The 11,523-nt window shown below is 48.9% G+C and overlaps 1 protein-coding gene across 5 annotated transcripts; it reads right to left on the reverse strand.

Annotated features, from left to right (window-relative positions):
• Nucleotides 1-140: 140 nt before the first annotated feature.
• Nucleotides 141-9,209, reverse strand: PAIP2 (poly(A) binding protein interacting protein 2). 5 transcript variants are annotated; one of them, XM_035562958.2, is made up of 6 exons: nucleotides 9,065-9,209; nucleotides 8,427-8,482; nucleotides 6,235-6,346; nucleotides 5,040-5,199; nucleotides 2,486-2,665; nucleotides 141-1,231 (listed from the first exon to the last, which is right to left on the reverse strand). In XM_035562958.2, the coding sequence occupies exons 4-6, from the start codon at nucleotides 5,175-5,177 to the stop codon at nucleotides 1,166-1,168; spliced, it is 384 nt and encodes a 127-aa protein (XP_035418851.1). In that variant the 5' UTR covers nucleotides 5,178-5,199; nucleotides 6,235-6,346; nucleotides 8,427-8,482; nucleotides 9,065-9,209; the 3' UTR covers nucleotides 141-1,165. The 5 variants fall into 5 exon arrangements, with proteins under 5 accessions (XP_035418851.1, XP_035418847.1, XP_035418849.1 ...); XM_035562954.2 differs by lacking the exon at nucleotides 6,235-6,346 and having other exon boundaries at nucleotides 9,065-9,155; XM_035562956.2 differs by lacking the exons at nucleotides 6,235-6,346; nucleotides 9,065-9,209 and adding an exon at nucleotides 8,638-8,723.
• Nucleotides 9,210-11,523: the final 2,314 nt, after the last annotated feature.

The raw sequence follows: 11,523 nt of genomic DNA on the forward strand, positions 1-11,523 counted from the left end.
CTCAGACCACCTGGGGCTATCTTGTCACAAGCAGCCTTGTGGGCACCGTCCCTGGGGTGCAGCAGAACGTCACCCCTTCCCTCTTCACGCTGCCGAATGAGATTCCACGTGAGATGCATATTCATGAGACAGCCACCAAATCATTTCTACTATTATTTATTTTTTTAAATATTTTTGAAAAAATATAATTTTTTTACAATATTTTCAACTTAAACACTATTCACACTGAACACGTATGGCAGCTTAACCTACCCAAATATGAAGTTTAAGAAGCCAAAACTGTTCTAGCTTTATTAAAAGAAAAAAAAAAGTCATTGTGCTGTAGACTATTGTGTAGTGATGATTAAACAAAGCAAGGGAAAAAAGCACCACTCAAATCACTAATGCTAGGGTTTTCTCGGTTAAATCCAGCTATAATAAAGTTGTACGCTAAAAGTTACATAGGCGGTGCTATGTATGTATCTGGGTTCTTGGAAGAAATTGTGATGAAACTCACATGTCCTTTAACATAATTAGGAAGTGAAACATTTCTAACATGATAACACACTGCAAGTACAGGGAATTCCTTCCTTCCGATCACTTGGATGTTAGTTCAGTAGCTGAGATCTACGACTCTGTACAGGTCTGTAAAATTTCTGTTAAAGCTCACGCTGCTTAAAAGAAGCATGAATTCTTTTTTAAGGGGAAAAAAGTAACATTAGTAACAATACTGATAGTTCAAAGGAAAGTTAGCTAATTTGCACAACGATCAGATAACCTTGCTTTCATTTTAAAGTTAAGGCATTATCAGGTGCAAACTAGCACCAGTTAACACATCTTTAGTTAAAAACAGACCATCCAAAGCAAATTGCAAGTCCTATTTAAAAGACAGAGTCTGCAGAAGGTTTTATAAATGTGGTACTTTGTCTCAACTTGACTGGTGCTTCCTACCTCACTGTCTCCTTTGCAGAGAGCCAGGGTCCAATTATGTTTCCATTAAACTTTTGACAGATTTACTTAATAACAGTCTCAGCACTTTTATTGAGCATGCAAGACTAACAAAACTTTGGCAATGCATAAGTGTAACACAGTGACAAGAAGAGAGAGCTTTTACAATTAAATCTTCTAATACTGGCTTCACAGTGTGGAAATTGTGCTACATCCACCAAAAGAGGGCCCAGTCTACTCAAATATTTAAGTACTTCACCCCAGGAACAAACTCCTTTGCGTTTGGATTCAGATTACTCTTGACCTGAGGAAGGGAAAAACAGAACTCTAGTTGAATCGTTATTTTCACCCTCCACTTCCAAACTGAATACAATTCTAGGCGGACAGCATTAGGAACATTTAGAGAACATTCAGAGTTACAGTCAGGCATGTAACACAGTTTCTGCATACGCTAAATTCTCTGTGCTCATTAGAAAAGACCACTCTGTGCTAGTACCTGATCCTCCACTAGCACCAGCTGGATGTTTCAGTCAGAGGAGGGCTCAATGAATGGGAAACAAACAAGAAAACCACAGGCATGCCCCAGAACCCGCAGCTTCAATGAATGCTGAAATAGCTTTTTCTGTAGTTAAGCTGTTAAATGTGCCAGAAGGTTTTTAGATCTTGCTTATTTAAGCAAGAAGAGACTTGCTCCAGGAACTCAAGCCACTTCTGGGAATTTAACATGTACGAGCACCGCATTGTTTAATTTCGATGCCTGTGACTACTCTGTCCTCCCACTTGGCAAGCAGCTGCTCTGCAACGATCTGCAGTTAAAGGTGGGGAGACAGCATCTCCAAAATGAGCTGTTTATCATTAAAAAAGAAATGGAGGATTAGGCTTTCATGTTCTCGGGTCTAAGCTGCTTAAGCTTGGGAAGGTTTGTGTGTTCGCATCTGCATTTCACAGCAGTGTGTGCTATGACTGTGTGCTTCTTGTACTACCTACATCAGCAACTCCGCATTGCGTTAGGGAAAAGTGTGTGCCCACTGCCTTTTCCTTTCAGTTAAGCTCTAGACTAAGAAGCCATACAGCAAGAATAGAGGGAAATAATCAGTTTAGCTGCTTCCCTCTTCCTTAGAATTTCTGTAAAGAGTCCTGCTGTGGTACACGTGGTCCAAATCAGACCTTGGAATGATTTGTACCTACCTAAGTGTTGACAGATGCTGAATTAAACTTTTACAGTCCTCCCATGGCACCTCGCAGCCAGCGCGCTCCACTCACCACCTTCCTTTCACAACATAGCATGCATACCCAAACCCGCTTGAATTTATGCCATGGCCTAGGAAAGGCACCACACGGTTATAGAAGAAAGCCACTGAAGAGGTTCTTTCACCTGAGGAAGCACACACCTTACTCAGCTGTTCCATGCTTCCCCCTCCACCACAGCCACACGTGGCTTAAGAGTCCCCGGCCCACACATGAAAAAGATTTTCTGCCATTAACGGCAACAAAAATCAACCCTGGATAAAGAGAGATGTGAAGTTATAGAAATATAATGATGAGAAACTGAATTTACCACCAGATCCTCCAGTGATGAGCTGTCACTGATAACAAGGTCATTGAACTGGTCCTGGATTTGATCCATTGTTTGTGGGAGATCACGGGCTGGAATAAACCATTCGTGCTCCTCCTCTTCTTCCAGCATCTCCTGAAAACAGCGCTCAATAAACTCTTCTTCCCACAACTCCTCTTCGATCTATAGAACAAGAAGAAACTGCTTTATCGACAAAGCTATTGAAAACTTGTGTCTTCGAGATTTTTGTACCTAAAACCGACCCTCTTTCTAGCTACGCCACGGGACGTCTGGCAGAACACCGTGCCTGTGCTGCAGGAAGGCAGGCAGCTCTGATTTTTTAATGTCAGAAAGTGTGTTGTCTCAGGAACTCGCAGCCGGAAGGGAACGGCAGCCCTAGCTGTTCACTTTGCACACTTACCACGGAGAGCTTCTTAACGAGCACGAGCAGCGGAACGCCAGTTCCAAGGGGGAATGCCAGCTGGGCCAGCTAGCCTGGGCTGAGCCCGCTGGAAGCGCGAGGAAGGGAAGCAGGGGCAACACACGCAGCCTGCGGCACGCTCCGCACAGAAGCGTCCTGCAAGGCTCTTGAGGGGGAAAAAAAATGACTGCCTGTTACTGGGAGCAGGCAACAGGCAGCACCTCCTACGGCTGCGGGTTCACACAGCGCAGTTCTAAGGAACTCCGCATGATGTTGGCAGTCATTAGGAACGCTGACCTGCAGTCCTAAAAGCAGGGTAAATCAACTGATGCAGAACTGACACGCACAGCAAAGATTAAAGGGAAGTTTTGTTTGGTTGTTCAGTAAACGAGCTTTGCAGGGTGTTGATCCTGACGAATTTCCCGTGTCCTGTACCACAGTACTCAAGAGTGGAAAGCAGGGAAATAAAAGCTGATGCAAATGACTTGCCAGACACAAGGGAAAAAAAAAAATCAAAACAGATCTAAAGTTCGTTCAATGGAAGCTTAAACAAGCTTACCTACTTATCCTTTACTCTGAAATCAAACATGCACTCAATCCTGAAGTGGAAATCAAGTAACATAGCAGAAGGTAGTGTCAGAGTTCAGGATTCCCATAAAATCTTGGTCCCCTGTGCCTCGGGTCAAACACATGCATGAGCTTGCTTAGTGCTCAAGAGGCACAGCTTCTGGGGAGCTGGGACTCATTACGGTATGCTCTAAGTGACTGTCCAGACAATTCAAGCCCCAGATGAGACGCTGACTTATTAATTTCCCCAGTAAAGCACCCCAGAGAGGGCAGCAGTCTCCAATCGATCCTCCTCGTGCAGGTGCTCCATCCTGCGTGTGGGTAAAAGGAAGCCGTGGGCACACAGCCACAAGCTAGAGTTACAACAGGGGTTGCCTGACTCCAGGTTTTTCGTTACACAGTTGCATACCTACAGGTGCTTCCAACAGCAGTCCCAGAAGCCGGAAATGGTGTTTAATTCCCCAAAACGTCTCTAAACTGACACTGTCCACTTGGATTCTCCAGCCCGTTTAACTTGCTCGGTTTCCCCCAGAGGGATGTGCCTCCAGCAGCAAGAGGAGAGGCCGTCACACGGCGTCCGCCTGCCTGCGGCCATTCTCCTCTCCTCCCCCATCTGTCCCGCTCCCCGAACACGGAGCCCGTACCTGAGAAGCAATTTATTCCCAGCACAACCCCCAGCTCACTCCCCAGGTACTGCACATCCTGTAGGCTAATTACAGCGCCGTCCCCGAGGAGGAAAAACCCACCAAACAAGAAGCGACACCGAGGCCATCCTGGCACACGCACAAGAGAACTTTTTGTAAGCAACCTGAATTTCAGATTAGCTTGGCACCCTAAAGCGAGGGCTGCAGTCATACCGCAAGCGCTGCCTCAGAGCCCGCAGCGCGTTCGTACTGTAGTGGAGCACAGAGAAAGCAGCAGCTTGAGTGCAAAGACCGAGTAACGATAGAGAAAAGGGCACCGGAAGGAGGCGGGCTGCTCCCAGCCTCCAGCAGAGAGCCAGCTGTGCCCAGGTATAAGGGGGAAGCTGAAGTTAAGGCTTCCTCCCAGCCAGACTGCCAACACCAGCTCCGAGTTATTAAGCGTTAAGCAACCCGAACGGGACCGTCACCCCACAGCTATGTCCAGCAACTCCCTTATGAGCAACAGCCCTGCTGGCAAGGCAAGCGTGCACCTGGATTTATCCAGCCCCGGACTGCAGCTGGCGTGTCTGCACACGCAGAACCAGAGCGGCTCAGCAGCCTCGCAAGACCAGTCCTTTCCGAGGTGCCACTTAACGTCTGTCAGCTACATTGCTTCCTCCTTCCTGCAGCAGTAGGCAGTTAATGGACGCATTTGAACACTCTACGCCCCCCGTATTTTTCACCACGATAACAGAAAATAAGTATTTATTGCTGGAGAAAACACTGTCAGTCTGTTGCCCCGAACTATGCCAGCAAGCCCATCTAAAAACCCCACCACAAAAGGACTCCCAGCCTCGGACCCCAGTCAGCAGGCCACAGCGCCGCTCCCCGCAGCTGTAACACGGTAAGGCACAGCCCAAGACATCCACAGAGGGAAACAACTTGCCTGCCTGTTAAACTCCTCCTCGTTCTCCATCCACATGTACTCCGCAAAGGGATTGTCATCTTCGTGAGAGTGACCATTGATAATCACATCTTCGCTGATGATGCTGGGGCTAGTACTGCTGCGACTTGGATCTTTCATGGCTGCGTCTCTGATCTGAAGTCTACAATTAAGAAATGCAGTAATTAAAGACGTGCACATTCGCTCATCGCCCTGCTTCTGCATAAACCCAGCCCAGGGGAAGGCTGCACCTCTGCGCGGGGGCTCCAGGTAGCTTTACCGTGACGGCAGCAGCGTGTGAATAACACCAGAACGAGGAGCGCTGCGATCGCAACGAGGGGCAGCACCAGAAGCGCCATGTCCATTGTATGCAGATTCAGGTGACTTTGCCAAATTAAATCTCACCAAATCAGCAAATGCCAAGCACCGAGGCCAAATAAAAGTGTCAGAAAACTTGGAAATCACGCATGCTTGCGAATAAGAGAATATTTAAGGTGACATTCGAGAAACGAAAGGAAAATTTGTTTTCTGAAAATAATTCTAAAGCTTTCATCTGAGTTTTACCAAACTCCCCTGGAAATCAGCTGCCCGGTGTCAGTACTGCTTAGGAGACAGCGACCAACACCTTAGGGGAATTTCCACAGATATCCGTGGCACAGGAAACTCCAGTGCAACTTTCAGAGCACCCAAATTTGGTTACAGGAGAGATTCTGTGATTGCATGAACCAATTTTCATGGCTGTTTCACTGCCCAGGAAGCTTGCAAGCTCTCACAGGCAGAAACCATTACGTGCTGATTCCTCACAGAGCCAGTTTGGCATAACAGTTCCTACAGCTCCTTCATTAGCAAAAGCCCCCTGATTGAGAAGCTTCAGGTAAAGGTGTCGTTAGGAACTGGAAGACAGTACATGCTTGCCTCTCGTCCCACTTCATTAACGTGGCCTGAGTCATGTCTGGAGAGCGCTCAACATTTCTGCGTGTCCGCAGTCCGTGACGGCCAACGGCCCGGGCTCGGGGAACGAAGGCAGAGCTGGTAAGCGTGTTTTGTTCCACCTACCCATGACTAAAAGCAGGACAAAACCCAAATTTAGACTTTTAAAAAAAAAAAAAAACGAAGCAAACTATATTGCAGCCTTTCCATCAGGCTTGCAAGGCATTCAAGTTCAGAGACACCTGAGGTTCTGTATCAAAAATCTTACTTGTGCTGTAATGAGACGATCCTATTGTTCTTCCTACATCGTGCTTCAGTACGACTATAAATACTGCAAAAGCTGAATATTTCTAGATACCGATATGGCAGTGTTGAACGTCCTAACAACATGAAAGAATGAAATCACAATAATTAATCTTGAATGCTTTTATAACCTTTTGGTGTATTTTCAGGGGGACTGCGATGACCTACAGGTTCACCCAGTAGCTCAGCTTCTAGATGCAGCCATGAAGCCACGTTCGTTCTGTCACAGCTGTCTGTGACTGGTAACGATTTTCAGCTTAGGACCAAACAGTGTGCTAAAAATGTGCAATCAGTGCAGCACTGAGGAAAAATTATTTTTATTTTATTCTCAAATCTATGTCTTAACTAGTTGTCCGTGTATCAGAAGTGATTTATTGGGAGAAGCAGCTATCAAAGTATAGCCCTTGTTGCTGTTACAGTGCCAGGGCTTATCACGCTGAAATACAAAGGCAAACAAGAGCTGCCATCAGCCCTACTATCTGTGGAATTAAGGCACGTTTTACTTCACAATTTGTTCTTGATAATACGAGGTCAGAGACCCACCACATCCAAATGATCAATTAAGAAAAGCACAAAGAAAAAGGAACTTGCCTGCTTGGCTCTATTCAAGGTTTTTAAATCAAAGGCAAGCCCAAGTACGGAAGTCAGTTTAGCTCCCTAGGAAGTACAACAAATGAGACCAGAAACTGGGGTATTCTAGCAACAGAAAACAAGTTCTTTTTGATGTTCTCTCAAAACAAACTTCCAAAGCATTTCTGGCAGCGTTTAACGTAGGACAGGAAAAGACGGTGCATTTAACACCCCAGCTCCAGCCTGAAGTTGTTTTATGCAACTTCAGCTGCTCACAAACAGTACGCACTAAAAGAAACAAAAGACCTCAGTCTGAAAAGCCTATATACTTTTTTCACTAGCACATCTTTTCACCTTTTCTTTTGTGAAGTGCATCTTGATACTAATATTCCACTGAATTTTATGCACACCAACAACGTGTACTACAGGTGAAAAGCTGCATTAGCAGCGTAAGGTAGTCAGGTCAAATTCCAGGGAGCTTCTGTACAAAAACACTGCACCCAGACACGTTCACAGAGGTTAAAAAATGAACAAAAAACCCTCACCGTTATAAAGCCTGAGAGATTAATTTGTTAAATCACTGGCCAGTTTTCCGAGTTCTTAAACACTGAAGTAGAACTCTTGGTTTCGGAGAGCGGAAAAGAAGCACAGCGTTTTGTGTTTGGACTGAAACAACTTTTTCCATTACCGCTCAAGGATGAACATCCAAGGCCTCAACCTGAACACTTGCAGTTTATCTGATGACGCCCTACGTCTGCTGATCTGTTTTTATAGGAAAACATGTGAACGCTTATCCCGCACTAATAGCTAGGAAGCCCCAGGCCAGTGCCCAGACACAGCACTCCTTGTAATTTGATTTTCTGCAACTCATAATAAAATACTCTACGTGGAGCTTTCCATTTCACCGTTCAAGATACTAATCAGTTGGCCTTCTGTGCTTGAAAGAGGATGAGAACAGTCTCATCTGCTCACTAGTATTAGATGCAGGCAGCTCTGAGGAGAAGAGCCAAACGCCACTTCAGCCTTCCAAAAAGGCACGATCTGAGAAGGCTGTTGTAGAAAACAAGACACAGTGGCAGGCAACACTACAGTCGTGAGTAGGAATACATTTTCCATCTGGGAATAGGTGGAGAGCAGAGGATCCCAAAGCTCCTGACACTAAGACGAGGAAAAAATAGCATTAGTAGTGCTGTGAAATAGAAAAGATGGAGAACTCTGCCACAGCCAAACAATGCGAGACTCAGCCCCAAGCTGTTCTGGGACGGGGCGGGTGGGAAGATGCACAAAGAACGGTGTAAGCGCACAAAGGCTGAAAAAAGCAGGATTTTTGTCTAAGGAACTAACAGAATTCAGAAATTAAACATGCAATAACAACAGAACTCGTGGTTGACCTGCGTGTGTTCTGCAGGCAGTGCAGAGCTTACAATGCCAGAGCACCCCTGAGGCCCGCGGATTTGTTTCTCAGGGGGTGGTGCTGCGCTCGTAGCCACAGCGAGCCCCACACCAGCCTCCCGTACAGCTCATGGGCTTGCGATTGAAAACGCAGCCTCGAAAACCCACCGCGGGATAATTTTATCTAACACCTACTTCCGAAAAGCAGGTCGGCGGGTCTAGTTCCACAGAGCAAGCCCCAGGTCCTCGGCCTTAAGGAAACAAAAACAAGGGGGATGTTTGTGAACACACCACGCGTGCCTCACGCGAGGCAGGACGAGGAGCAGCCCGGCGGGCGCTGGGGGCAGCGGAGCCGGGAGCGGCGGCACGGTGCTCGCTACCCCTGCGCTCAGGGAGGGCCGGTTACCGGGACCAGGACCGCGCCGCGTGGCGGGGAGAGGGCGCCTGAAGCGGGGCGGCGCGGCCTCAAGAAGGAAGCCTGAAGGAGCGGAGGCCGCCCCGGGGCTGGGGGGCTCGGCCCGGCCCTGGCCCCGCGCCCCCCCCCCGCGCCGAGCCGGGCTTTGTTCGCCCACAAGGGGCCGCCCCGCGGGGGGGGGCCGGATCCCGTCAGGCGCCGCTCCCCCCCGCCTCCCCCCCCCGCCGCAGGACCCGGATGCACGCCGCAGACAATGGGGACGCCGCCGCGGGCCGCCCCGCTCCCGCCGCCGGGGGGCGCCGCTCACGGGGACAAGGGGCCGGGCAGGGCCGGGCCGGGAGGGGAGGAGCGGGCGGCTCCCCCCGGCCGCGCCCCCCCGGCGTTGGCTGCAGCCCGGGCCGCGCCGCGCGCCGCTCACCTGCGCGCAGAGGGAAGGGGAAGGCCGCGGGTGCGCCCGCCCGGCTCCGAGCCGCCGCCGCTCCGCTCCGCTCCTGCCCCGCGCCGCGTCCCCGCCGCCGGCCCCTCCGCCCCGCTCCCCTCCCAGCGCCGCAGCCCCGCCGGATGTGAGGTCACTTCCGCTACCTGCGGGACCTCGCGGGCCACGCCTCCGCCGAGCGGGGCCGAGCCGCCGCAAGTGGCCGCGGCGGCGCGAGGCCTGCCGGGAGCTGTAGGCGCGGGGTGCGGTTCGCCGGGAGGCCGGCGGCCATTTCGCGGCGCTCCGGAGCCGCGGAGCGGGGCATGCCGGGAGGTGTAGTCCCGGCGGCGCGGCAAGCCGCCATCTTGTGGCACCGCCTGGAATGGAGGCGGGTGTTCCCGCTGTGCGTCGGGGGCCTGTGGCGGGGACCTGTGCTGAGCCCCCCGCCTCAACCCTCCCCCTTACAAAAATCGGGTGACAAAACACGCTGTTTAGCCTCTTCTTATCCTCCCCCCCCCTTAAAACTCGGGGGGAATGACTGCCTTCAGGGGCTGCCATCTTAAGCTCGGAGGCTGCAGCTGTGCCGCCCCGGGTGCTCGCCCCTCTAACACCGCTGCAGGGCCCTGCACCATCCCCACGATCCTAAAACACCAGAAACCAGATACCGGGAGTTAAAGGCCCTTGGTGCCAGGCAGGCCACAGCCGAACACGGTGTGACCGCTAAAAGCAGGGACCCTGCCCCAGCAGCAAGTGGGAAATCATGCGGCAGAAAGCCCTTTGCATCCGCAACAGTGAAACCAACAGATGGGTATTGCTGAGGCCAAAGTTGCACAGAAATTGTAAATAACCTTGGATAACCCCAAAAAGTAATTCTGTACGAATAAGAAAATATCTATTGGAGAGACTGCAGGGGTTAACAGGGGTTAAAAAGTTGCCAAACGCGAACCGATTATTCCAGGCTCTAGCAAAGCACCAGCTAGCTTGTTTGGCTTTGCCCTTCCACAGCAGCACCTTGAAAACTACCAGAAACTACTTGAGGATAACTTTCATTAGCATTTCTCTCCTCAGCCCTTTCCTTCCTTCCAAATTTTAGTAAGGGCTAACCAACTCCTGAAGTATGTTTACTTTTTTTTTCCTGAGGGTAGATTCCGCCTTAAATGAAGCATTGTATACATATTTTTTTATTGTTCTTATTTTCACAATGTCCAACTGTACTTTAATGAATCCCACCGTTACATGTGCCTTTCTCAGCTACAACAGAGGTGGCTTCTTCTGTTTCCCATTGTTCAGCAAGCCCAGGGCCTCAGTTGCGCCTCTGCTGAACTACACATGCAGCAACTATTTTTCCAAGTTGAAATTCATACATGAACGCTGGCATCCAGATCAGTGAGCCTGCATCTAGTCTTTCACACGCATGGCTCACGTTCTGCTCCATTTTCCCTCCATCCCTTCACGGTGCAGAGAGAGTTATCCCGAAGCACAACCAGTTCATGGCAAGATCACACACCCTTCTGCCATCCAAGCATGCTCCTGGCATCTCTCCTCAAGGTTAAGGAGAGCTTTCTTTTTGTCAGATTAGCATAATGCATGCATTCTCTCCTTGGCCTTTGCATATAACGAGACACTTTTCAGCAGAACAGGTTTGACTTAGTTCCTGTACACACCACTGTGCTTGTGTACAGGTATTGAAGACTTCCATACAGCCTAGCAAGGTTCTGAAAGTACATACATTAGAGATATCCAACTTTCACCAATTTCAGGAACTGAGCTAGAGTTAATGAGAGCCAGAGACTTTTAATTTCTGAACTGGGACTGTGCTGCAATTCCTTTATGCCTGGGATTTCTTTGTTTAGACACTAAACATGACCTACCGTTTTAGTACCCAATCAGTTACCCAGGTTAGCATTTACCACAGGCTGAGGACACTAGATCCACGATCACTGAACTGCATAGGTATTTAAGGTGATTATTAATAGGTAAGGAAATGCTACTTTACAAACAGAACATACACAGCTGTACAATTTCAATACATTAATCTTAGCTGTGTATGTTGTAAGGAAATAGTGTTAAAATGCTTACAGGAGGGGGAGACCTTGTAATTCTGCCTCTCTCCTTCAAAATAAATTATCCATCATCTTTAGATAAGCAACATGTCTGCCAAAGATTAAATGACTGCTTTGACTGATGAACCAAGCAGCCTCTTGGAGATGGATGAATGACAAGTGTCATTATAGGCAAGCAGGGGTCCAAGTACATCCTTGTGAGTTAGTGACAACAGAACTGACTGCCGGGTTTCTGTTACATGCAGTTTCTTTTAGGGGCCTAGGTAAGCAGCAGAGAAGTTTTGAGACTAAATATGTTCAACCATGTTACACTAATGAGTGTCATGTACAAAGCAGTAACATTCTGGTAGAAGCGCAAGAAGTCACTGCATGTTAAGATTTAAGTAGTATATCCAATGC

This window comes from Cygnus atratus, chromosome 14 (assembly GCF_013377495.2).
Source record: "Cygnus atratus isolate AKBS03 ecotype Queensland, Australia chromosome 14, CAtr_DNAZoo_HiC_assembly, whole genome shotgun sequence".
NCBI classification, from domain to species: Eukaryota; Metazoa; Chordata; class Aves; order Anseriformes; family Anatidae; genus Cygnus; species Cygnus atratus.